The sequence below is a fragment of the Panthera leo genome, chromosome D2, assembly GCF_018350215.1.
Source record: "Panthera leo isolate Ple1 chromosome D2, P.leo_Ple1_pat1.1, whole genome shotgun sequence".
Lineage (NCBI taxonomy): Eukaryota > Metazoa > Chordata > Mammalia > Carnivora > Felidae > Panthera > Panthera leo.
Genome location: NC_056689.1, coordinates 8,732,501 through 8,760,082, shown reverse-complemented (window position 1 = coordinate 8,760,082; position 27,582 = coordinate 8,732,501). Strand labels below are relative to the sequence as shown.

At 38.9% G+C, this 27,582-nt stretch overlaps 2 protein-coding genes across 5 annotated transcripts in view; one reads left to right on the top strand and one right to left on the bottom strand.

Moving 5' to 3' along the window:
* The window catches only part of LOC122201671 (zinc finger protein 345-like), a 46,709-nt gene extending 29,703 nt beyond the window's left edge, over positions 1-17,006 (bottom strand). The window contains exon 1 of the mRNA XM_042907533.1: positions 16,627-17,006. The gene's annotated coding sequence lies outside the window, so the exon portion shown is untranslated. The remainder of the gene's footprint in view (positions 1-16,626) is intronic.
* A 68-nt stretch (positions 17,007-17,074) lies between these two features.
* The window catches only part of ZNF248 (zinc finger protein 248), a 23,450-nt gene continuing 12,942 nt past the window's right edge, over positions 17,075-27,582 (top strand). The window contains exons 1-6 of one of the 4 annotated variants that reach the window (XM_042907560.1): positions 17,083-17,148; positions 17,967-18,038; positions 18,785-18,886; positions 18,988-19,029; positions 27,145-27,271; positions 27,538-27,582. The exon at positions 27,538-27,582 is cut by the window's right edge and continues 51 nt beyond it. In XM_042907560.1, the coding sequence (XP_042763494.1) occupies positions 19,015-19,029; positions 27,145-27,271; positions 27,538-27,582 (187 nt within the window). In that variant the 5' untranslated portion in view covers positions 17,083-17,148; positions 17,967-18,038; positions 18,785-18,886; positions 18,988-19,014. Of the gene's footprint in view, positions 17,149-17,384; positions 18,039-18,784; positions 18,887-18,987; positions 19,030-27,144; positions 27,272-27,537 lie in introns of those variants that run through there. The other 3 variants (XM_042907561.1, XM_042907563.1, XM_042907562.1) reach the window with 3 other exon arrangements.

The window sequence follows — 27,582 nt, the reverse complement described above, 5'->3', positions numbered from 1 at the left end:
ACCTCAGAGAAAAAGTCTTAAAGCCTATGTGCCTTTTGAACACCAAGCTACCAAAGGAGGCAAAAATGTAAATCGATGTATGTTATTAACATAAATAGGAAAGTTACCTTGAATAGTAGAAAGCCAAACGAATTAAATACTAGAAATGCTAGCAATGAAATAAAAATAATAGTAAACAGTATATAAAATAATAGCATTTCTCTCAGCAGTGAGGAAGATAAGCACTGGACCCTTCAAGTATCAAATAAAAATAAATCCAGACTTCGGTAAGGAGAAACTTATTTCAAAAAGACTATTGCAATAGGAACAATGCTCTGACTTCAATCTGAAAGCATCTCAAAATTGAATAGAAAAAAGGGGCAACTGGCTGGCTCAGTTGGGGGAGCATGTGACTCTTGATCTCAGGGTTGTGAGTTCAAGCCAAATGTTGGGTGTAGAGATTACTGACATAAGGAAATAAACTTTAGAAAAAGGTTTTTCTTTTATAGGGAGGATGGAAAACGCTCAGCAGAAATTTTTGAGAGAAAACTGGGCAAGTGAGTTGGGGAGGTGAACAAAAAGCATGATGGGGTAGTCTGACATGAAATGTTCCCACTGTGGTCAGCCAACCTTGGGATGAGCTGTTCAGGGTGCATGTTCAGGGAGCTGTTCAGGCTCAGACCTGGGGACAAAACAAAATTCAGGGCTTGTGAAGGGAAGAGAGGCCTGACCAAAGTTTAGTCAAGCTAAGTCAGTGTAGACCTGACCTATAAGAAACTCTAAAAGGCCTTCTTTAGCCTGAAAAGGAAGGGCACTAGACATTAGACAGTAACTTGAAGCCATATTAAGAAATAAGGAATACGTAAAGATAACTACACAGGTAAATATAAAAACCAGTATCACTGTATTTTGTGTTAGTAACTCCTCTTTTTATTTCTCATGTAAGGTAAAAGACAAATACACCGACAATAGATGTCAAACAATACCAAGAAACACATAAATTACCTAAACTCAAGAATAGAAAATCTCAACAGATCCATAACAGACAGAGGTTAAATCAGTAATGAAAAACCCCTCAACAAAGAAAAGCCTAGGATCAGATGGCTTTACTCATAAATTCAACCAAATATTTAAAAGGATAATTAACATCAATCTTTCCAAACTCTTCCATAAAATAGTGGAGAGAACATTTCATTCATTATTATGCCAGCATTCTCCTTATTAAGAAGAGACAACAAACAACAACAAAAAAGAAATCACAAAGAAAAACTACAGATGAAAATTATTAGTATAGTTATAAAAATCCTTAATAAAATACTAGCAAATAGCCCTAGTATATGAATTAGGTTAATTTTTAAGATACGAGATCAATACTGAAAAATCACTCGTGTTTCTGTACAGCAGCAATGGAAAAGGAAATTAAGAAATTCCATTTCCAATAGCATACAAAAGAATAAAACACTAGTAACAATCTTAAGAAAGAGATAAAGAAATTGTAGGTTGAAATCTGCAAAACATTGTTGCAAGAATTGAAGTAGACTGAAATAAATGGAAAGACATTCCATGTTCATGCTATGGAAGACTTAATGTTCTTAAGACGGCAATATTACTCAAAGCCATATACAGGTTCAATGCAATCGCTAGCAAAATTCCAAAAGCCATTTTACAGAAATGAAAAAACCAATTCTCAAATTCATAAAGAAATAAGCATCTTGAATAGCAAAGCAATGTTGAAAAAGAACAAAGTTGGATGACTCACACTTTGTGATTTATAAACTTACTACACAACTACATAAAAGAGAACAGTGTGGTGCTGCTTTAAGGATAGGTATATAGAAAAATAAATAGAATTGGGGGCCTAGAAATAACCACACACATCCATGGTCAATTGATTTTTGACAGTATGTATTAGCAAATAAAGACATAGATCAATGTCTTTATCTGTCTTTAGAACAGATTCAGAAACCCACACAAATACAGTCAACTGGTTTTTGACAAAAGAGCAAAAGTAATTTAATGAAGAAAAGATAATTTTTCAACAAATAATGCTAGGACAGTAGGACAAACACGCAAAACAAATGAATCTAGACATAGAATTTACACTTTTCACAAAAATTAACTCAAAGTGGATCATAGACCTAAATGCAAAATCGCAAACTAAGAAACTTCTAGAAGATAACAGGTGAACATCTAAGAGACCTCAGGTTTGGTGATATATTTTTATATACACTACAAAACAATCCATGAAACAAAATGGATAAACGGGACTTACTGACATTATAAACATCTACTCTGTGGAAGACAGAGTAGTGCTAAGAGAATGAAAAAACAGACAACAGATTATAAGAAAATATTTGCTAAACACACATTTGATACAAAATTTGCAAAAAAAATTCATATCTAAACCATACAAAATATTCCTAAAACACAATAAAAAATGAGCAATCCACTTATTGTATATTAAAGTATATTATAAGAAATAACAAAAATGTAAGGATTTAAAATACCACATAATAATTCTTATGACATGTAAGATTGGCAACATTTTTGAAAGTTATATGAAAAGTTAAATTAAACAAATTGACATTATTTATTTTTGAAGGAGACAGACAGAGCATGAGCGGGGGAGGGGCAGAGAGAGAGGGAGACACAGAATCTGAAGGAGGCTCCAGGCTCTGAGCTGTCAGCACAGAGCCTGATGCAGGGCTCAAACCCACAAACAGTGAGATCATGACCTGAGCTGAAGTCGGATGCTTTACTAACTGAGCCACCCAGGCACCCTCAGCTCTTTTTTCATATGTCCTCCTTTTGTAATCTAATGATATTAATAGAAGTTTAAGTTCTTTCATCATTCATTTAGTATTTTAGTTGCCCTCATCTTCAACCCATGAGCTCACCCTTTTTTTTTTTTTTTGAGTCATCAGATTTCCTATACTATCACCCTCTGCTATTTTTCTAATGAAAAAATTCAGGACTAATACTTTTTATGTGGTGTTCCAAGAGAAGAAAAAAAGGAAGACATTTTTTCATATGCTATAACCTGTATGAAACTTGAAGACACTGTGCTAAGTGAAATAAGCCAGTCATAAAAAAACAAAGACTGTATGATTCCAATTATAGAAGGTCTGTAAAACAGTCAAGTTCATAGAAATAGAAGGTAGAATGGTGGTTGAGGGGCTAGGGAAAATGGGGAGGTGTTGTTTAATGGGTTTAGAATTTAAGTTTTGCAAGATGGAAAAGTTCATTCCCCAACAATGTGAATATACTTAAGACTACTGAACCATACACTTAAAAATGGTTAAGACTGAGGGACACCTGGATGGCTCAGTCAGTTGAGTGTCCGACTTCAGCTCAGGTTGACCTCATGGTTTGTGTGTTCAGGCCCCACATTAGGCTCACTACTGTCAATGCAGAGCGTGCTTTGGATCTTTTGTCCTCTCTCTCTGCCCCTCCCCTGCTCATGCTTGCTCTCTTTCAAAAATAAATAAAACATTTTTTAAAAAATGGTTAAGATTGTAAATTTATGTTACATGATTTTTTACCATGATTTTAAAAGTTATACAAAAATAAGCTTTTATATGTAGCAGTCCCCCACTTATCTGCATTTCCTTTTCTGTGGTTTCAGTTACCCATGATGTATTATCAAAAGGTCAATGGTAACGTAATGCTATGTCACAATGTTTATGTCATTCACCTCATTTCATCTCATCATGTGGGCATTTTATCATCTCGCATCATCACAAGAGGAAGGCTAAGTACAGTACAATAAGATATTTTGAGAGAGACCACATTCACATAACCTTTATTATAGTATATTGCTATAATTTTTGTTTCATTATTAGTTATTTTTGTTAATTTCTTACTGTGTCTATTGTATAAATTAAACTTTATCATATGCATGTATGCATATAAAGGAAAAAATTAGTATGACTAAGGTTTGGTACTGTATGTGGTTTCAGGTATCCACTGAGGGTCTTGGGACATATCTCCATGGCGGAGGGTGGACTACCATACCAGGAAAACAAAATATGTTTGTAGTAAGCCCTAGGACAATCAATAAGGAAATAACTCAAAAGTTATTATGAAAAAAAATCACTAAGGAAATTGAAATGCCACATTAGAGAATATTCACTTAATGCAGAAAATAGTAAAGAAGGAGTAGGTTAAAAATTAGATATTTAGAGGAACCTGGGTGGCTCAGTTGGTTAAGCATCTGACTTCAGCTCAGGTCATGATCTCACAGCTTGTTGGGTTCAAGCCCCACGTCAGGCTCTGTGCTGACAGCTCAGAGCCTGGACCCTGCTTCAGATTCCATGTCTCCTTCTCTCTGCCCCTCCCCCACTTATACTCTGTATCTCTCCGTCTCTCTCTCAAAAATAAATAAACATTAAAAAAATTTAAATGAGATATTTAGAAAACAAAAAAATAAAATGGCAGATATAAATCTAACTATATTATAATAACACTAAATGTAAGTGGATTAAACAATATAATCTAAAGGAAGTGTTTGTTATATGGGCAAAAAAAGCAGTATCCTCCTATATGCTATCTACAGGAGACATATTTTAGATCTAGGCTATAAATAGATTTAAAATAAAAGGATGGAAAAGCTGTATCATATAAATAGCAGTTTCAAAAAAGTTGGAGTGGCTATACTAACATCAAATAAAATAGACTTTGAAGCAAAAAATGTTACTAGACATAAAAAGGGGCATTTTATGGGTCAATCCATCAGGAAAATATAACAATTATAAACACATATACACCTAAAAACAAAGCTCCAAAACACATGAAGCAAAAACTGCGAGGTTTGAAGGGAGAAATAGACAACTGAAAATAGTAGTCAGAGACTAATATTCAATATCTCACTTCCAATAAGATACAACTAGGCAGAAGATTAACAACAACAACAAAAAAGAAGACTCGAACAGCACCATGAACCAGCTACACCTAAGAGATATCTATAGAACACTCCATCCAACAACACCTGTATACACATTCTTCTTAAGTCCACATAAAACATTATTCAAGATAGACCATATGCTAGGCATAAACAAACCTAAGGAAATTTTAAAGGATAGAAATAATACAAAGTATGTTCTCTAACCACAATGGACTGGAACTATAAGTCAATAACAAAAGGAAATCTGGGAAACTTACAAATAGGTAGAAATTAAACAACATACTCCTAATAACCAATGGTCCAAAGAAAAAAATAAGAAAGAATTTATATCATACCTTGCGATGAAGGAAATTGAAGACACAACATAACAAATATATAGAATGCAGTTAAAGTAGGGCTTAGCGAGGCATTTATAGTTGCATATGCCTATATTTAAAATAAGAAAGATCTCAAATCAATAAACTAAACTTCCACATTAAGACATTGAAAAGAGGAAGTAAAATAAACTTGAAGCAAGTATGAAGAGTTAATAACAAAAGATTAGAGTACAAATTAATAAAATAGAGACTAGAACAACAGTGGAGAAAATCAATGTAACCATAAGCTGGTGCTTTGAAAAGGTAAAAAAAAAAAAAATTGGCAAACATTAACTATACAGATGAGACGGGAGTGGACAGAGGAGAAAGTGGTACTCAAAGTACTAGAATAAGAAATGAAAGAGTGGACTTTACTACCCACCTGACAGAAACAAAAAAAAGATGGTAAGAAATAATATGAGCAATTACATGCCAATAAATTAGATACCTTAGTATGAATGGGAAAATTCCTAGAAAGGCATAAAGGACCCAAACTGACTGAAGAAGAAATGGACAATCTGAGTAGACCTACAACATGTAAAGACACAAAGTCACTAATCAATAACTACCAGCAAGAAAAGCCTAGGTCTAGATGGCTTACAAGTGAATTCCACCAATTCTTTGCAAACACTTCATCAAAATAGAGGAGGATGGTACTTTTCCCAACTCATTCTATGAGGCCAGTATTATCCTATCAAAACCAAAGGCATGACAAAAAAAATTAAAAATAGGGGCACCTGGGTGGCTCAGTCAGTTAAGTGGCTGACTTCGGCTCAGGTCATGATCTCATGGTCCGTGAGTTCAAGCCCTGCATCAGGCTCTGTGCTGACAGCTCGGAGCCTGGAGCCTCCTTCAGGTTCTGTGTCTCCCTCTCTGTCTGGCCATCCCCCGTTTGTGCTCTGTCTCTCTCTGTCTTTCAAAAATGAATAAATGTTAAAAAAAAATTAAAAATAAAACAAGACAAGTATCTTTTATGAATTTGGGCACAAGAATCCCCAGCAAAATAATAGCACACTGAATCCTGCAACATACAAAAACATTACACATTGTGATGAAGGGGAATTTTTCTCAGGAATGCAAGGTTGGTTTAACTTTCAAAAATCACATGATCATCTCCATAGACACACAAAACAAGGAACAAAACCCAATATCCTTTCATAATAAAATCACTCAACAAATGAGGAATAAAAGGGAATTTTTTCAATCTGAGAAGGATCACCCAGGAAAATCTACAGCTAATAATATATTCAATGATGAAATACTGGACGCTTTTCCAACAAGATCAATTAAAATTCAAGGACGCCAGTTATTGTCAGTTTTATTTAACTTTGTACTAGACATTTTAACCAGGGCAATTAGACAATAAGAAATAAAATCATCCAGATGGGAAAGTAAGAAGTAAATCTCTTTTCATCCAAGATGACATTATCTTGTTTATATAAAATCCTAAAGAATCCTTGAGTTCAGCAAGGTGGCAGGATACTAGATCAATATAAAAAAATCTATTGTATTTCTATATACTTGTAATGAACAACTTAAAAATAAAATTAAGGAAACAGTACTATTTATAATAGCATCAAAAGAATAGGATACTTTGGAATAATTCTAACAAAAGAAGTACAAGACTTGTGCTAAAAACTACAAGACACTGATGAAAACTTAAAAACCTAACAAAATGGGAAAACATCCCATAGTTTTGAAGCAGAAAAGTTAGTATTGTTAAGATGGCAATCCTCCTCAAGTGAATCCACAGATTTGATGAAATCCTATCATAATCCCAACTGGCTTCTTCACAGAAACTGACAAGCTGATTCAAAAAATGATATGAGTTAGCAAGAGACCTAGAATAGCCAAAGTAATCTTAAAAAAGAAAACAAAGTTGGAGGACTCACACTCACCAATCTCAAAACCTACATAAAGCAGATGCATCAAGACAGCATAGTATGGACATAAGGGGACAATGGAACAGAACTGAGAGTCCAGAAATAAACCCACATATCTATGGTTAGCGGGGTTTTGGTCAAGAACATTCAGTGGGGAAGGAATAATATTTTAAAAAATGGTGCTGGGGGCGCCTGGGTGGCTCAGTCGGTTGAGCGTCCGACTTCGGCTCAGGTCACGATCTCCAGGTCCGCGGGTTCGAGCCCCGCGTCGGGCTCTGGGCTAATGGCTCAGAGCCTGGAGCCTGCTTCTGATTCTGTGTTTCCCTCTCTCTCTGCCCCTCCCCCGTTCATGCTGTGTCTCTCTCCGTCTCAAAAATAAATAAACGTTAAAAAAAAAATTTTAAAAAAAATGGTGCTGTACAACCAGATAGCCACTACAAATAAAGGTGGACCCTTACTTCACACCATATGAGAAGATTAACCCAAAATATATCAAAGACCTAAACATAAGAGCTACAACTATAAAACTCTTAGAGGAAAACTCTTAGATAGGGGTGTAGCTGCATGATCTTGAAATTGGTGATGAGCGCTTAGATATGACACCAAAATCACAAGCAATATAACAAAATATAGATAAACTGTACTTCTTTGAAATGAAAAACATTTGTGCTTGAAAGGACACTATCAAGAGAATGAAAAGACAACCCACAAAATGGGATTACATATTTGCAAATCATATATGTTATAAGAAATTTGCATCATGAGTATATAACAAACTTTTACAAATCAGTTCTTTATTTTTTAACGTTTATTTTTGAAAGAGAGAGAGAGAGAGCACCCAAGCTGGGGAGGGCCAGAGAGAGAGGGAGACACAGAATCTGCAGCAGGAGCCAGGCTCTGAGCTTTCAGAACAGAGCCCAACGTGGGGCTCGAACTCATAGACCATGAGATCATGATCTAAGCCGAAGTTGGAAGCTTTAACCAACTGAGCCACCCAGGTGCCCCTACAAGTCAATTCTTAAGGCAATAACTCAATTAAAAATAAGCAAATGATCTGAATAAAAACTCTCCAAGGAAGATAACAAATGGTCTATAAACTTATGAAAAGATGTTAACTTGATTATTCATCAGGGAAATGCAAATCAAAACTACAGTGGATACCTCTTCACACCAACTAGAGTGACTAGAATAAAAATGCCAGGTAAAAACAATGTGCGTAAGGGTGTGGAAAAATAGGAACCATCATACACTCTGGTGAAATTGAAAAATGGTGAATCCTTTGGAAAACAGGCTATCAGTTCCTCAAAATATTAAACATATAGCTACCATCTGAATCAGTAATTTAATTTTTAGGTAAATACCCAAGAGAAATGAAAACATATATCCATACAAAACTTACATATGAATGTTCATAGCAACGTTATTCATAATATCCAAAATGGAAATAACTCAAATGGCCATCAACTGACAAATGGGTAAGCAAAATGTGGTACATTTGGTCCAAAAAAAAAAAAAAAAAAAAAGAATGAAGTACTAAAACATGCTAAAACATGGATGAATTTTGAAAAACATTATGCTAAGTGAAAGAAATCAGTCACAAGAGGCCACATACTGTTTGATTCCGCATATTTGAACTGTCCCAAAGAGACAAATCTATAGAGAGAACAATAGATTACTAGTTGCTTAGGATGGGGACGGGGGTAATAAAGGTTTGGAGCTTCTTTTGAGGTGATGAAAACGTTCTAAGTTTGACTGTGGTGATGATCACTCTTTCCTGTGAATACACTAAAAATCATTGAGTTGTACACTCTAAATGAGTCAGTTGTGTGTTATGTAAATTATATTGCAATAAAACTTATTATTTTTATTTTTGTAATGGGGGAAGGGTAGCACAAGAGCTAACCAAAAGAGCCCCAGTGGCCAAAACTGGAACAATTTGAGCAACAAAATAAGGTAGGATCAAAGTGCCTGTGAGGCTCAGTTAGCTGAGCGTCCAACTTCGGCTCAGGTCATGATCTGATGGTTTGTGAGTTCGAGCCCCACATGGGGTCTTTGCTGTCAGCACAGAGCCTATTTCCAATTTTCTTGTCTCCTTCTCTCTCTGTCCCTCCCCTGTTTGCTCTCTCTCTCTCTCAAAAATAAATAAACATTAAAAAAAAATAAAGTAGGATTGTGTAAAGCATAAAGTAAATATCCAGGAGTCCATACTGTTATAAATGATTGAATAAATTAGTAAACGAGGAAGAACACACACATTTTCTGTAAGAATTCCAAATACATTCGAGATATTCTGCCCACAAGGAGGTGAAGCATAAGTCTCCCTCCTTAGGTATGGCCTACACACAGTGACTTCCTTCCAAAGAGGACAGTATGAAAACAGGAGAGCAAAGAGTAACTTTATAGAGGAGAAACCTGAACAATGCTACCTTAGCCAGGTGACAGGTGATTAACAGGGACACCTCAAAAGTGATAAGGCATGTTGATAGCATGTGCTCAAATAACACTTCAACCCTGGGATCTTCCTCCCCAAAACACAGAACTGCAGTCTAATCATGAGAAAAACAGCAGTTTCTAGTAGGACATTCTACAAAATACCTGATCAGGACTCCTCAAATTTGTCAAAATCGTCAAAAATGAGGAAGTCAAAAAAAGTCAGAAAAACTGTCACAGCCAAAAGGAGCCAGAGGTGACAAGTATATGTATTCATCCTGGATAGCATTCTAGAACATAAAAAGGCATAGGTAAATAGTAAGGTGCTCTCAATAAAGTATTAATGTATTGATTCATTAATTATGACAAATGTACCAAACTAAAGTAAGATGTTAATAATAGCGAAAACTAGGTGTGGAGATACAGAATCTCTTGTACTATCTTTGTAATGTTTCTGTAAATCTAAAACTACTCTAAAATAAAAAATTTAAAAAAGCAATCAGTGTAGCTTGCGATATTAACAGCTGAAGAAGAAAAGCCACATGCACATCTCAGTATATGTGGAAAAAAACACTTGATAAAATTCATCATCCATTCATGGTAAAAACGTCCTGTATACTAGGAATAGAAGAGAACTTCCCTAACCCGATACAGGGATTGAAACCGACTTCCAGCTAACATCATACTTAATGATGAAAGAATTCGTGTTTTCCTGCTAACACCAGGAACGAGGCAAGGATGGCCTCTCTTACCACTTTTACAACATTGTACTGGAATTTATAGCTAGTGCATAGGACAAGAAGAAGAAATAAAAGGCATACAAATAAAAAATAAGAAATACAAACAATGTCTACTTGCAGAGGACAGGTTTGCCCATGTGGAAAATCCCATGGAACCCATAAAAAAAGTTCAAAGAACACCTGGGTGGCTCAGCCAGTTAAGCATCTGACTCTTGATTTTGGCTCAGGTCATGATCTCATGGTTCCTGAGATGGAGCCCTGCATTGGGCTCTGCGCTGACAGCACGAAGCCTGCTTGGGATTCTCTCTCTCCCTCTCTCCCTGTCCATTGCTCATGTTCTCTCTCTCTCCCTAAATAAATATTTTTAAAAGCTCAAAATATAACAGAAGATTGCAAGATACAAAGTGATCACACAAAATCAATTGTATTTCAGGTACCAGAAATGATCTATTGGAATTTGAAGCTATACATACAAAATATATGCCATATGTATATGTAATATATATATGTAATTATATATAATTTAGTGCTTTTTAAAATTACAGGTGTAGGGGAGCCTGGCTGGCTCAGTTGGTGGAGCATGCGACTCTTGATGTTGGGGTTGTGAGTTTGAGCCCCACACTGGGCGGTGTAGAGATTGTTTAAAAACAAATCTTCCCCCCAAAACAAACAATCCAGTGAAGAAATGGGCAGAAGACATGAATAGGCACTTTTCCAAGGAAGACTTCCAGATGGCTAATAGACACATGAAAAGACGCTCAACATCATTCATCATCAGGGAAATACAAATCAAAACCACAATGAGATACCACCTCACACCTGTCAGAATGGCTAAAATTAACAACTCAGGAACAACAAAAGTTGGTGAGGATGTGGAGAAGGGAGAAAACTTTTGCACTGTTGCTGGAAATGCAAACTGGTGTAGCCACTCTGGGAAACAGTATGGAGGTTCCTCAAAAAATTAAAAATAGAACTATCCTACAACCCAGCAATTGCACTGCTAGGTATTTATCTACAGAATACAAAAATGCTAATTCTAAGGGGCACATGCACTCCAATGTTTAGAGCAGCATTATCGACAGTAGCCAAATTATAGAAAGGGCCCAAATGTCTAACAACTGATGAATGGATAAAGAAGATGTGGTATATATACACAATGAAATATTACTTGGTGATCAAAAAGAATGAAATCTCGCCATTTGCAACAATGTGGATGGAACTAGAGGGTATTATGCTAAGCGAAATAAGTCAGTCAGAGAAAGACAAATATATGACTTCACTCATATGTGGAATTTAAGAAACACAACAGATGAACATAAGGGAAGGGGAGGAAAAAATAAGGTAAAAACAGAGAGGGAGACAAACCATAGAGACTCTTAAATGCAGAGAACAAACTGAGGGTTGCTGGCAGAGAGGTGTGGGATACACTAACTGGGTGATGGGCATTAAGGAGGGCACTTGTTGGGATGAGCACTGGATGTTATATGTAAGCGATGAATCACTGGGTTCTACTCCTGAAACTATCATCACACTATATGTTAACTAACTTGGATTTAAAGACAAACAAAGGGAAAGAAAAAAATAAAATGCTTTTTAAAAAAAATGTTTATTTTTGAGAAAGAGAGAGACAGCATGCATATGTGTGTGCGCGCAGGGGAGAGGTAGAGAGAAGGAGAGAGCTTCAGAAGCAGGCTCCATGGTGACAGCAGAGAGCCTGATGTGGGCCTGGAACTCATGACCCTCGAGATCATGACCTAAGCTGAAGTTGGATGCTTAACTGACTGAACCAACCCAAGTACCCCTAAAATGCTTTAAAAAAAATCTTCAAAAAAGAAAATTACAGGTGTATGATTTTTGTAAACATGTGTATGTATATAATTTTTAAAAGTGTCAAAAAACAAAATACCCATGTAAAATTTAACAAACATGTATGAGAACTATATGGTGAAATCTATAAGCACTGATAAAATAAATTAAGGAAGATTCAAATAAATAGAGATATACCATGTTCCTGGCTTCTAACACTCAATATTATACATTAATCCTTCCCAAGTTAATCTATAGACTCAAGTGTAATGCCAGTCAAAATCCCAGCAAAACTATGTACAGATATGACAAGCTTATTATGAAATTAATATGGAAATATAAATGATCTACAATAGTCAAAACAATTTTGAAGAAAAATAAAGCTGGTCTCACACTACCCAGTTTCAAAACTTACTCTAAACCAGTAATATTAAAGACAGTGTGATATTGGTGAAAGGGTAGACAGAGACATCAGTGGAACAGAACAGAAAGAACAAAAATAAACCCACATAAACATGGCCACTTGGTTGTTGACATAGGCACAGAGCCAGCTCAGTAGAAAGGACAGTCTTTTCAACAAATGGTGCTGGAACATTAAAACATTCATATGCAGGGGCACCTGGGTGGCTCAGTCAGTTAAAAGTCTGACTTCGGCTCAGGTCATGATCTCACACGGGTTCCTGAGTTCGAGCCCTGTGTCGGGCTCTGTGTTGACAGCTCAGAGCCTGGAGTCTGCTTTGGATTCTGTGTCTCCCTCTCTCTCTGCTCCTCTCTGCTCATGCTCTGTCTCTCTCTGTTTCTCAAAAGTAAAGGTAAAAAAAAATTTAAATATTCAGATGCAAAAACCAAAAACAAACAAAAAGAAGGCCAACCTACACTTCACAGCTTGTGCATAAATTAACTTGAAATGGATTTTAGACCTACATAAATTTAAAATTCTAAAACTTCAGATAAACTGGACTTTATGAAAATGGAAGCTTTTTGCTCTAAGAAAGATACTGTTAAAATGAAAAGATAGGCCACACACTGGTTAAAAAAAAATATGTGCAAGTCACATTTCTGACAAAGCATTTGTATCAGAATAAATAACGAGTTATTGAAAACAAAAATAAAATAAACAATTCATCTTTAATACAGACAAAAGGCAGGGGGAGTCTGGGTGGTTCTGTCAGTAAACTGTAATCCCAGGGTTGTGGGATTGAGCCCCAGTTTGGACTCTGTGCCAAGCATAGAGTCTGATTGATTTTCTCTGTCTCTCTGTCTCTCTCTCTCTCTGCCCCTCTCCCCAGCTTGTGCTCTCTCTCTCTCTCTCTAAAATAATAAAAACAAAGAATAATTTTTAAAAAATGGACAAAAGGGGCACCTGGGTGCCTCAGTCGGTTGAGCGTCCAACTTTGGCTCAGGTCACAATCTAATGGTTTGTGAGTTGGAGACCTGCATCAGGCTCGCTGCTGTCAGCACAGAGCCCTCTTCGGATCCTCTGCCCCCCCCTCTCTTTTTGCCCCTCCCCTGCTCGCACTCATTCTCTCTCTCAAAAATAAACCAACATTTTAAAAAGTCTATTAAAACTCATTAGAAAACCAAACAGGCAAAAGATGTCACAAGTTCCTAAGGAAGATTCATGGCTAGCACATAAGCATGTGAAAACATGTACATTAGTTTATAAGGAAATGCAAATTTAAGCTGCCATAAGGCCTTCACAACCCAACTAGAATAGAAAAACAAAACAAACACTGAAAATACAAAATGCCACCGCTATGGACTTTGAGAGACAGGAACTCTCACACACTGGTGGTGGGAATGCAAAATCATACAAACATTTTGGAAAGGTTTTAGAATTTCTTATAAATTTAAACATATACTTACCATACAATCTGGTAATCTCACTCCTGTGTATTTACCCAAGTGAATTGCAAACTATGTCAAACACAAAAGTATCAACACAAATGTTTATACTTATCTATTCACTATCACCAAAACAGGTAACAGCTCAGATATCCTTCAATAGGTGAATAAACTGTGAATCATCTATAAATGGAATACTATTCAGTACTAAAAAGAGGAATGAACTAGTGCCTCACATACCACAGGAATAAATCTTTTTTAAAAAATGTTTTTAAATTTATTTTTGAAAGAGAGAGAGAGCGCACATGAACAGGGGAGGGGTGAGAGATGAAAACACAGAAATCTGGGGCAGGCTCCAGGCTCTGAGCTGTCAGCACAGAGCCTGACGCCGGGCTCGAACTCATGAATTGGGAGATCAGGATCTGAGCTGAAGTCAGACGCTTAACTGACTGAGCCACCCAGGCGCCCCCTAGTGACTGTTTTTACAAATGTATTATCACACAACCTGAGTTTAAAAAGTGGGGAAATAGGAGCAGACCTAAATAATTCCGTAAAGCCACATTTTGACTGGATACATTATGACTCAAAACAAAGAGAAATGTACATAAACACTCTAGTTTGGTAAATTCTCACAGGGGTTAGCAATTCTGAAACTACAAGTACATTAGAGCAAAAAGAATAAACATATTGTACATAATGGTAGGCAGGTGTCTCAGTGTCTAACTGTGAAGTTAAAAATAAGGAAGGGGTGGGTGGGAAGGCTAGAATGAACCCCGAGTTAGACGAAAAGGTATCAGTGTTAGCTTACTAATTTTCACGTAGGTAGTCACGTGTATGTATACTGTGGATACTGTGAAACAGATACTGGGATGGATACAGTGGATACTGTGATACAGGTTACTAGCATGGATTAGTACATACATGTATTTCTTAGCTGTGTCAGCTGAGAGGGTCTAGAAACAATTTCACCCAGCACCAATGAGCACACCTAGAGCTCAGATCTTGATTTCTCCGATAAAAGGAACCAGGGCTCCTTGGAGACAGGCCTGATTCTAGGGCTGGACAGGGAGAATTCAAGGAGCCGGGAGCACCTTGTGTGTCAAAAAGTAAGGAAGTGCTTTAAAAACAGTTATACGGATTTGTTAAAAGGACCCCAAAGCTAACGTGTGGTAGCTCTCAATGCCAAAGCTGGGACAATTTGAGCAACATAATAACATGATAGCATTGGATGAAATGGAAAGAGTGGAGAGAAAGGAGCCAATTTAAGAAAAAGAGCAACAGCACAAATGAGTCCTAAATGGATTTTGCCAAGTGAAAAAAGCCACACCCAGAAGATACATATTCGATAATTCTGCAGACATTCTGAAAAGAGTAAAATTATAAAATGTAAAACACATCACAGAGTTGGGTGCAAAAGGTGGGGTTGAGTAAAAATGGTTGAGAATAAAATAAATATCTACGAGCCTGTACTGATGGAAATAAACGATGGAATAAATGGGGAAAACGAAAATTTTTGCTTTACAGAAGAATCTCAATAAATAAATATAGAAGAAGTAAAATAGAAAAGTCACCATTTAAAACACTGCAGTAAAAGTGGTTGCAGGCAAGATCCAGCAATGAAAGCTAAAATTAGTGGCCAAAACTCTAAATACAAACAGTATACTTGTGTAGCCTCAGAGGGTCTCTCCTCAAATTTACTAATAAATATTTGAAAATATGAGCAAAAATTCGAGATACGGCTTATTTCCTCTGCCCCTGAGTGTGCACTGGACTTAGAAACTCACTTTTTTAAAAGTTTATTTGAGAGAGAGAGAGAGAGAGAGAGAGAGAACAAGCTGGGGAGGGCCAGAGAGAGAGAGAGAGGGAGAGAGAGAGACAGAGAGAATCCCAAGCAGGCTTGTCCTGACAGCGCAGAGCCTGATGCAGGGCTTGAGCTCACAACCTGTGAGATCATGACCTGAGCTGAAACCAAGAGTCCGACACTTAACCAAGTGAGTCACCAAAGCGCCCCCAGCCCACTTTAACTGTAGACTGAAAAGGGAAAAATCTTAACCATATAGTGGAGAAACCTGTCAGACACTACCTTAACCAGGTAATCACGGTTAGTATGTCACATCATGTTTACATCCTGTGTCATCTGATACGTAGGTAGGGCACATCCTCTCAGGGGGAATCTTCCTACAAATATATAACCTCAGTCTAATCAGGAGAAAACATCAAACATAAATTCAGGGACATTCTTCACAATACCTGACCATTATTCTTCAGCCATCTGAAGGACGTGAAAGATCAAAAAAACTCTTACAGATTGGAGGGACAGTGACGGATGGTGACTGTACAGTGGTATGCTGGATTGATCCTGGACCAGTAAAAGGACATTAGTGGAAAAACTGACGAAATCTGAATAAACTCTGTAGTTTAGTTAAAAGAATTGCACCCGAGTTACTTCCTTAGTTTTGATGAAAGTATCGTAGTTCTGCAAGACGTTCACATCGGGGGAAATTGAGTGAAGCGTATAGGGGAGGTCCTGGGAAGATGAGAGGGTGCTTTCTTCGAGTTTGGTATAAGAACACTTCAATGGCTTTTAGCACGAATACCGAATTGCTAGCTTGCTTCTTCCCTCATTCCAAAGGATAACCATGCTGGTCACAGATCCCACGTTTATAACTGAAATCCATGCACACCTTTCCCTCTCTTGGCTTGTGTCTAGAAGGCGCACTGCTTTGCTGCAGGCGTCGGGGGCACGGACAGAATGCTGGCTCTAGGCAGAAGTGAAGATCTCAGATGATAAGCTCTGAACTCAGCAGACTCGGCAGCTACGCTCCAGCTGATTTCTCGAGGAGTGGGCAGGTGTATATCGGGAAAGGGAATCTTGAGAGAGGTACTGAACAATTTAGGCAACATCCTAAGGGCTTTAACAACGCAAATGCCTCCAAGCTTCACTAAAACCCTGTTCGCTGGCTACTACCACTAGCTTTTACAACTTAGGAGTGAGACGTCGCTTCTAAGGAGGATACGGGCACTTTCCCAGCCCAAGCTGCCAGGAGCAGAGAGCTCCAGCTCTCCGCCGCAGCCGCGCCGCTCCCTCTCCTCTCTCTGCGCATGTGCATCCCCGCCTACTCCTCCCGGCTCGTCCTTCCCCGGCCTCCAGCCCCTCGTGGGAAACCTTCCCTGGCTTCCGGGTCCACGCGGCGAGGGAGCTGCGGGTGAGCCCCGGAGGGAGGGGGCGAGGGCCCAGGGGGCCCCGCGCGGCTCGGGGGTCCGGCGGGGGCGGCGGTGCCCAGTGGTGGGTAGGAGCCCCGCGGACATAGGAGGGACCCCAGGCTTCTGCGGCGCCTGCAGAGTGGAAGGGACGCGGGGTGTGGGGGGGGGGGGGGGCATGGGCGTCTCAGATTAAGGGACCGGGGTCCCGCGTGGGAACGTGGGCTCTCAGGCTCGCAGGGTCCGCAGGTGTCCAGCTCCAGCGCTAAGCGGGCTGCGCCGTCGTGCGGCCGCGGGTGGGGAGTGCGCGTGCGTGACGTGTGCGCTGGGCCCACGGGGAGGGGGTGGGGCTGCGGAAAAGAGTGAACGCGCGTGCGCGACGTGCGTGCGCGCTTCACGTTGTGACGTGTGCGCGTGCGTCTTATAGGCGCCTGGCTACCTAAGGAGGGGCGCGGTCGTAGGAGAGAACGAGTGAGCCAGGCAGGGCTTCTGATGTAAATGAAGGGCTCTGACCGAATAGCCGACGTGAGGCTCGGGCTCCTTATCTGTAAAGTGTGGGTGTCCGGAATCCTTGCCGCACTGCATTGTTCTGAGCACTCGCATTTTGTTAGCTGCTATTGTATTTGTTTGTTATGTGTGTAATACGTGCGGCTGGAGCGTGGACAAGTCTCTAGGGCCTTCATTGCTCAGTTAACTCATTTGTGCAATGGAACAGGGAAGGGGCTGGACTAGCTAGCCACCAAGGCCCTTTCCTGGCTCTAACATTCCCCAGATCCCAAGTTATTATTTATTATGTATTCATTTGTTATTTGTTATGTATAAGCATGACTGTATCCTGAAGCCATCGAAGGCTGTGTGACGGTGGAAGGTCTGGGACAGAGTTAAGAAGAGCGAGGTGAGCTGGAGCTGAGAGGGGTGGGCACGCAGCCTGCACAGGAAACGTCGCCTCTTTGGAGAGTTTGTGAGGGCATGGTCGGGAATGAAAGGTTCACCAGCCATAGCTAAGGAAATTCTGTCATCACCCCTCTCTGAACCCTCCCTTCTCCCCTCATTTTCTGTTCTCTGTTTCCGGAGGCGAGCTGCCCTCAAACAATGTCCCATTGTTGATGGCATCTAGAAAGATGCCGAGGTTCCCGCTTTCCTGACCTTACAGACGTACAGAATGGTAGTGCAGGCAAGTCTCTTGTAGGGTTATCTGTTTTGACCTTGTTTGAAAAGTGAGAAGGCAAAAATTGAGCCTGAGGAGCTGACTGACTGAGATTGTGCAGTTTGTTAGTGCCAGAACCACGGTTAAAAGTTAGGTCTGCAGATGGCTGGGCCACTGCCCCGTGGTGCCACTGTGAAGTCAAAGATAGTTTGTTACCAAAAGACCTTTTGAAAGTTGTAAGCAGGTTAGAACAAACATTAAACGTTTTTTACGTTGCCTTAAACAGTCCCATCTCTTTTTTCCAGAGGTTTCTTGGATTATCTGACCTCAAGGGATTAATGGTGTTAACAGGAAAATATTAACAATGTGGCTTGAGGTGTTTAATTTTTCCCCACCACATCAGTTTTTTTGACAAACCCATAGTGTTTCCTCCTTTAGGTTACTGTTCTATGTTAAACTCATCTTCTCATGTTTTTAATTTTTCTGTGTCACAGAACCTAAATTGGTAATAAATCAATAAGAAACAAATGTTTACATTCACTCAGTGAAAAGTATCATGTCTAAGCTCAACATATATCGGAGCCACACATGGACACGTAAGTATCTTGTATGTGGAGCTGTTGCGTAGGCAGGTAAATTCAGGAACTGCAAGATAGGCCAAGTCTCTCCTAACTTCCTTCTTCCTTGTTCCCCTCAGCTCTGCCTCCTTCACTAAGAGCGGAAAATGAACAGATCCCAGGTGAGTTTTTTGGTTTGTGTATTCCCACTTTGTTTTAAAACGAGTTGTCTAAAGTTTGTAAGGATTCACATTTTTAAAACGAAAAAGTAGAAGTGGGCAAGAATTATATTGAGGGCCGTACGTCAAGAGTAGCAAATTCAGGGGCACCTGCGTGGCTCAGTCGGTTAAGCATCCGACTTCAGCCCAGGTCATGATCTCACAGTTTGTGGGTTCAAGCCCCGCGTCGGGCTCTGTGCTGACAGCTCAGAGCCTGGAGCCTGCTTCGGATTCTGTGTCTCCCTCTGTCTCTGCCCTATTTTTCCTAAATAGCTCTTGTTCCTTTCATTGGAGCACAGTATTAGAAACCAAGACTGGGGGACTAGGTGTGCCTTTTGCTAGTGGTGCATCATTGCTGGTGGACCCTCCCAGCTAACTGAACAAGGAAATACATGTGTGTACTAACCCATGCGGATACACAAGTCTATAAATATTTCAGTATACAACCATCTATATCTACAGTAGGCTACGTATTAGTTCACACTGTTTTCTCCTGTTGTAATCATTACCACATGGAGCATTCTGACCTTCTCTCCTTGCTTGTCTGTAGTCTCCCGCTCTAACAGTGAGAATCTGGCTAACATCAAATGGATTTTATTGACTTGATAGTTCAATTTGAGCATACATGTACATGTACGTGATTTCAGAGTTGTTAACCCCTGGACTCTTGATTCTTCCAGGTCGGGGTCCTTATGAATTAAGGGGCTAGAAATATTCATGTGTAGGGTTTTTTTTTTTAATTAAAAAAAAATTTTTTTTAACGTTTTTATTTATTTTTGAGACAGAGAGAGAGACAGAGCATGCATGGGGGAGGGGCAGAGAGAGAGGGAGACACAGAATCCGAAGCGGGCTCCAGGCTCTGAGCATTCAGCACAGAGCCCGATGCCGGGCTCGAACTCACGGACCACGAGATCGTGACCTGAGCCGAAGTCGGATGCTCAACCGACTGAGCCACCCAGGCGCCCCTCATGTGTAGGTTTTAAGGAGACATAAGGTTTCAGATGCTAGGGTGTGAAATTGCCGGGTCAATTATGTAATGTATGTTTAGCTTTGCAAGAAACTGCCAAACCATTTTTACAAAGGTGCTGTATCCGTTTCCATTCCTACCAATTACAAATCAGAATCCTTGTTGTTCTGCATCTGGACCTGAAATTGGTATTGTCATTATTTTGGATTTAACCATTCTAATGTGTCATGACATCTCATTTTTGTGTGGTTTTTTGAAAAATGTTTATTTATTTTGAGAGAGAGAGAAAGAGAGAGTGCATGCATGCGAGCAGGGGAGGGCCAGAGAGAGAATCCCAAGCAGGCTGTGTGCTAGCAGCTCAGAGCTCGATGCGGAGCTCAGTCTCACCAACTGTGAGATTGGACCAAAGCCGAAATCAAGACTCAGACACTTAACCGACTGAACCACCCGGGCACCTCTTATTTTTGTTTTAATTTTCATTTTCCTACTAACAGGTGATATTGAACATTTGTTCATATGTTTATTTGCTATCGTTATGTCTTTGGTGATATGTTTGTTCACATCTTTTGCCCATTTTTCAATGGGTCATTTGTTTTCTTACTGAGCTTTAAGAGTTCTTTTGTATTTTTTTGATACAAATCCTTTTGTAGATATATGTGTTGCAAATATTTTCTCCTAGTCTGTGCCTTGTCCTTTCATTTTCTTAGAAAATGCCTTTTGCCGAGCAGATTTTGTTTTTAATAACACCCAGCCCATGTTTCCTGCCCTCCCCCACAACCCCCTGCCATGGGATGTGCTTTTTCTCTTGTATCTAAAAGCTCATCACCAAATCCAGGGGCACAGAGATTTTTCTCTTATATCCTGTGTTCTATATTTTCTTCTAGAAGGTTTTGCATCTTACATTTAGATCTCTGATTCATCTTTAGTTAATATTTGTGTAAGGTGTAGGGTCTCTGTCTAGGTTCATTTCTTTTGCATGGGTATCCAGTTGTCCACCACCATTTGTTGAGAGTATCTTTTCTTCTTTTATTGCCTTTGTTCCTTTGTCAAAAATTATTTGACTGTATTTTGGTAAATCTAATCCTGGACCCTCTATTTGTTCCATTGACCTGTGTGTCTCTTTCAGCAGTAACATACTGTTGTGGATACTTGTAGCTTTATACTACATCTGGAGATCGGTTGATGTGAATTCTCATTTTTCTTCTTCCACATTGTGTTGGCTGTTCTGGATCCTTTGCCTTTCTATATAAGCTTCAGAGTCATTTTGTTAGTATCTGCAAAATAGCTGTTTTTTAAAAACTTTTTATTTTATTATTTTTTTAAAGTTTTATTTTAGAGATAGTGTGTGAGCTGGAGAGAGGGGCAGAGTGATAGAGAGAGAGGGAGAGAGAGAATCCCAAGCAGGGCTTGGGGCTCGATCTTGTGGCCTTGGGATCATGACCTGAGCCAAAATCAGGAGTCAGACACTCAACTGACTGAGCCATCTAGGTGCCCCAAAATAGCTGGGGTTTTTATTTGAGTCACATTGAATTTATAGATTAAGTTGGAAAGAATTGGTATCTTAGCCATATTGAGTCTTCCTATTGATGAATATGGAACATTTCTCCATTTATTTAGATCTTTGATTTCTTCCATCAGTTGTGTTTTTCTGCAAACACCTGTAGATATTGTGTTATATGTATACTTGAGTACCTTTTTTTTGGCACTATTGTAAATGGTATTTTTTCGTTCATTTGAAAATTTGGAATTCCAATTCTTCATTTTATTTGTGTTTGTTTATTTATTTATTTAAAGTGAGAGAGGGGCGCCTGGGTGGCTCAATCGGTTGAGCGTCCGACTTCGGCTCAGGTCATGATCTCACAGTTTGTGGGTTCAAGCCCCGCATCAGGCTCTGTGCTGACTGCTTGCTCAGAGCCTGGAGCCTGCTTCAGATTCTGTCTCCTTCTCTCTCTGCCCCTCCCCCGCTCACGCTTTGTCTCACTCTGTTTCTCAAAAATAAATAAAATGTAAAAAAAAAAAATAAAAAAAAAAAATAAAGTGAGAGAGAACGAGTCAGGGAGAGAGGCAGAGAGAAGGAGAGAGATTTCCAAGTGGGCTCCACACTGTCAGCTAAGGGCCCAAACATGGCTTGATCCCACATACTGTGAGACCATGACCTGAGGCAAAATCAGGTGAGATGCTGAACTGACTGAGCCACCCAGGTGCCCTGTGGAATTCCAATTCTTTATTTGGATATAGGAAAACAGTTGACTTTTTAATATTGACTTTTATTCTGTGATGTTGTTGTATTTGCTTATTACTTCCAGTTGGTTTTTTTCTTTCTTTTTATAGATTTCTTGAGGTTTTCTATATAGACACTCGTATTGACTTCAAATAGAGAGTTTTATTTTTGCCTTGATCCCAGTGATCTCATCTCTTTCCCCCACCCACCTCCCCTCTGGCAATAACCAGTTTGTTCTCTATATTTAAGAGTCTCTTTTTGTGTCTCTTTTGTTTCTTAAATTCCATATGGTAGTTGTGTTTCTTTGACTTCTTTCACCTAGCACTGTAGTCTCTACATCTATCCATGTTGTTGCAGATGTCAAGATTTCATTCTTTTTATGGCCGAGTAATAGTCCATTGCGTGTGTGTGTGTACCACATCTTCTTTATCCATTTGTCGATGCACTCTTGGCTTGCCTCCATATTTTGTCTATTGTAAATAATGTTACATTTATATATAAACTTAGAGGTGCATATATCTTTTCAATTCAGTGTTTTCATTTTCTTTGAGTAAATACCAAGTTGTGGAATTACTGGATCATATGGTAGTTCTATTTTTTTTTTTTTTTGGAGGAAACTTTATACTGTTTTCCATAGTGGCTGCACCCCTAACCCCTAATATCCCCCCCATCAGTATATGAGGGCTCCTTTTTCACATTCTCACCAACTCCTGTCATTTCTTTTTTGAGTCTAGCCATTCTGACAGTTGTAAAGTGATATCTCGTGGTTTTGATTTGAGTTTCCCTGATGATGAGTGATGTTGAGCATTTCTTCATGTGTCTCTTGACCATCTGTATGTCTTCCTTGGAGAAATGTTTATTCAGGTCCTCCATCCAGTTTTTAATCAGCTTGTTTTTTTCTGTGCTGAGTTGTATAAGTTATGTATTTTGGAAATCAGATCCTTAACAGATATATCATTTGTAGATATCTTCTCCCAAGGTTTTATTTTTGTTTTATTGATGGATTCCTTTGCTGTGCAGAAGCTTTTTTGTTTTGGCGTAGTCCCAGTAGTTTAATTTTGCTTTTGTTTCCCTTGCCTGAGGAGACATATCTAGAAAAATAGTTCTACAGATGATGTCAGAGAAATTATTGCCTATGTTTTCTTCCAGTTTCAGGTCTCACATTTAGGTTTTTAATCTCTTTCGTGTATGGTGTAAGAAATGGCCCAGTTTCATTTTTTTTGCATGTAGCTTTTTCCCAGCAGCGTTTGTTAAAGAGACTGTCTTTTTCCCATTGTATATTCTTGCCTCCTTTGTTGAAGACTAATCGACTATATAACTGTGGGTTTATTTCTGGGCTGTCTGTTCTGTTCTACTTCGAATAGCCAAAACCATCTTGGGAAAGAAAAGCAAAGCTGGAGGTATCACAATCCCAGATTTCCAGATAGACTACAAAGAGCTACAGTAATTGAAACAGTATGGTACTGGCACAAAAATAAACACATAGATCAGTGGAGGAGAATAGAGAGCCAATCATGCATGTATGTATGTATGTATATATATATATATATATATATATATATATATATATATATATATATATATTTTTTTTTTTTTTTTTTTTCCTTTTGGTTTCTTTTGGGTCTTACTGCACTAGTGAGTGCTTCCAACACAGAGTTGAATAGGAATATTGAGACAAGACATCCTTGCCCTATTCCTGCCCTTAGAGGAAAAGTGTCCAGTCTCTTAACATTAACTGTGATATTGCTGTAAGATTTTTGTAGATGGTCTTTATCAAGCTAAGATCCCCCTATTCCTAGTTTGCTGAGAATTTTCATCATGAATGCTGTTAGATTTTGGCAAATGCTTTTTCTTCATCAATTGATTGGATCATGTAAATTTTCTTCTTGGCCTGTTGACGTACTAGATTGTATTCATTGATTTTTTTTTTTTTTTTTTTAAACATTGATCTAGCCTTCCATACCTGGAATAAACTCCACCCGGTCGTGGTTTAAAATGCATCTTATACATTGTCAGATTTGATTTGCCAATATTTGAGGATTTTTGTGTCTATGTTAATGGGAGATATTGGTCTTTAGTTTCTCATGTCTTTATCTGGTTTTGGTATTAGGATACTGCTGGCCTCATAATATGAATTTGCAAGTGTTGTGTACTGGAAGAGATTGTGAAGAATTGGTATTTTTTCCTTAAACGTTTAATAGAATTCATCAGTGACACCATTTGGGCTTTGTGCTTTCTATTATGGGAGTGATTTGATTATTTATTCAAGTTTTTTAAAATTTATTTTATTAAAAAAATTTTTTTAAGGTTTATTCATTTTTCACAGAGTGAGTGGGGGAGGGGCAGAGAGAGAGGGAGACACAGAATCCAAAGTAGGTTCCAGGCTCTGAGCTGTCAGCACACAGCCTGATGCAGGGCTCGAACCACGGAGCATGTGATCATGACCTGAGCCGAAGTTGGACGCCTAACCGACTGAGCCACCCAGGTACCCCTAATTCAAGTTTTTTTTTTTTTTTTTTTAACAGATATAGATCTATTCAGGCTATTTATTTTTTTGTAGGAAATGGTAGCCGTGTCTTTTAAGGAATTTGTCCATTTCATCTAATTTTTCAGGAATAGAATTGTTTGTGGTATTCTCTTATTATTTTAATGTCATTAGGATCGGTATTGACCGATCATTTCTGAGATTCATAATTTGTTTCTTTTCTTTTTTTCTTGGTTAGGTTTTCTGGAAGTTTATTAACTTTATTGGTCTTTTCGAAGCAGCTGTTGGTTTCATTGATTTTTTTTTTCATGGTTTCAATTTCATTGATTTATTCTAATGTTTCCTTTATTTTGCTTGCTTTTGGCTTAATTTGCCTTTCTTCTATAGTTTACTAAGATGGAAACTTAGGTTACTGATATAAAATTTTTCTTTCTGTTTTTTTTTGGATGTTTATTTATTTTTGGTGGGGAGAGAGAGAGAGATGAGCAGAGGAGGGGCAGAGAGATGAAGACACAATACAAAGCAGCCTCCAGGCTCTGAGCTGTCTGTCAGCACAGAGCCGGACATGGGGCTCGAACTCACAAACTGTGAGATCATACGTGAGCTGAAGTGTCAGACACTTAACCAACTGAGCCACCCAGGTGCCCCTAAAATTTTTCTTTTCTAATATATACATTTGATGCTATAAATTTCCCTCTATGTATTTCAGTCCATCCCACAAATTTTGATAAGTGCTATTTTTATTTTTATTTTATTTAAAATATTTAAAAATTTCTTTTGAGGCTTCTTTGAACTATGGGTTATTTATAAGTGTGTTGTTTAATTTTCAAGTGTTTGGGAGATTTTCCAGCTATCTCATGATTATTGATTTCTATTTAATTCCATTGTAGTCTGAGAACGTATTTTGTATCATAGCTGTTGTTTTAAATTTGTTAAGGTGTGTTTTGTGGCCAAGACTATGCTTTATCTTGGTGAAGGTTCCATGTGAGCTAAAATAGAATGATAAAGTGTGCATTTTACTCTTTTGGATGGAGTATTCTATAACTGCCAATTAGATCATGTTGATAGATAGTGCTGTTCAGGTCATTTATGTACTTAACTGATTTCTGCCTCCTTGATCTGTCAGTATTGACAGGGGGGTGTCGAAGTCTCCCAACTATGAGTATAAATTTGTGTATTTCTCCATTCAGTTCTGTCAGTTTTGAGGTACATATTTTGATACTGTTTTGATAGATGTATGTGTATGTTCTCTGTGAGGACTTGAATCCAGGTAATGAGTTAATTCCGATGCTGTGTTTCTTAGCTCTAAAGTGACCATTTTATCTGTGTTCGGATGTGTGTACTTGTGTGTCTGTAGACACGTGTATCCGAGGGCCCGGAGACCATCCCCAGGTTCAGTGACTCAGCGGGTAGTCCTTTTTATGGCTCTGACTCCTTAACGGGCAGGCATACAAAGCAGAATCAGGGAAGGGAAAAGGCACGTGGAGCAGAGTTGAGAGGAGGCCAGGAGCAGACTTCTAAGAGTCTTCCCCCGAGACGCCCGTCAGTGCCCCAGCAGTGAGATGTGACAGCAAATGGGAAATGTCTGCCCGGGGAGCTCAGGAGACTCAGTGCTCAGAGACCAGGAGCTGATGACATCGGTACTCTCTGCTTAGCACAGAAACTTCGAGACCAGAAGGAATGCACGTGTGTGCATAAAGCATATTGCTTACACACAGTTTAGGCTCAGCAAACCATTCGTATTAGGGCACGGAGAGTCTCCTGAAGTCCAAGTTCCCAGGTGCCAGTCAAGGGCGCCTCACAGCGGGCCTTTCAGGGGCTAGCAGTCTCCGGCCTGCTCTATTACTTCTCTGCATGGCACCCATACCACGTATCCGTCAACTTACCTCCTCTGTTCCTTTATTTTGTTCGTGTTTTCGTCTGTTTTATTAGCCATATTAATCATAATTCGTTTCAAAGTTCTTGTTTATTAATTCCAATATCTGGGTCTCCTCGTGGTCTGCTCTATTTTATTACCTATTTCTTCTGTCACATAAATGATAATATTAAAGAGCTAACTTTTTCTTGGTTTGCCTTCCTTCCCAGTGTACTGTGTGCACACTGTTGGTTCCTGCAGTGTGTAATTTAGTAAAGGTTAATGTATGCGTCTGCTCCTCAGATCGTAAGCGCTTTAAGCACAGGAACGATGTTTTCATCAGCAGTATTTGCAGCAAGGGGAACAGTTCCAGGCCCTTAGTGGGAACTCAGTTTGTGCAAGATACTTCTTTTATCCTACATAGTATAGCACAAAAGAAGGCATCCCGTATGTCAATTTTCAGTGACTCCGAAAGAGATAAGCTCTTTTAAATCTCTTCCACGTCCTGTAGTTCTGACACTTTCATATAGAAAAGGAATATACCATTACAGGAACGAGTGTCATTCAAAGATGTATGTGTGGACTTCACTCAGGAAGAGTGGTATCTGCTGGATCCTGCTCAGAAGATACTATACAGAGATGTGATTCTAGAAAATTACAGCCACCTTGTCTCAGTAGGTAAGAAGTTTTTTTCCCTTGTGACTGACTACCAGTACGTTTCTGGTTGTTGAAACATATGAATTGCCTGTGGAATTTTCTGATTTGAAACTTGAGACTCAGGGCCATGAGATGACCCGTCTCTCTCTGGCCCCCATAAAAAATGCTGTTTTCTCAGGGGTTGGTTCATTTGGGCATCTCCCTTGGGTAGCTCCCAAAGCTGTACCTTTCAGAGTTCCTGAAGCCAGGCTCTTTAACCATTGTCTTGTATTACTTTTTCTTAACAGGATATTGCTTTACTAAGCCAGAAGTGGTCTTCAAGATAGAGCAAG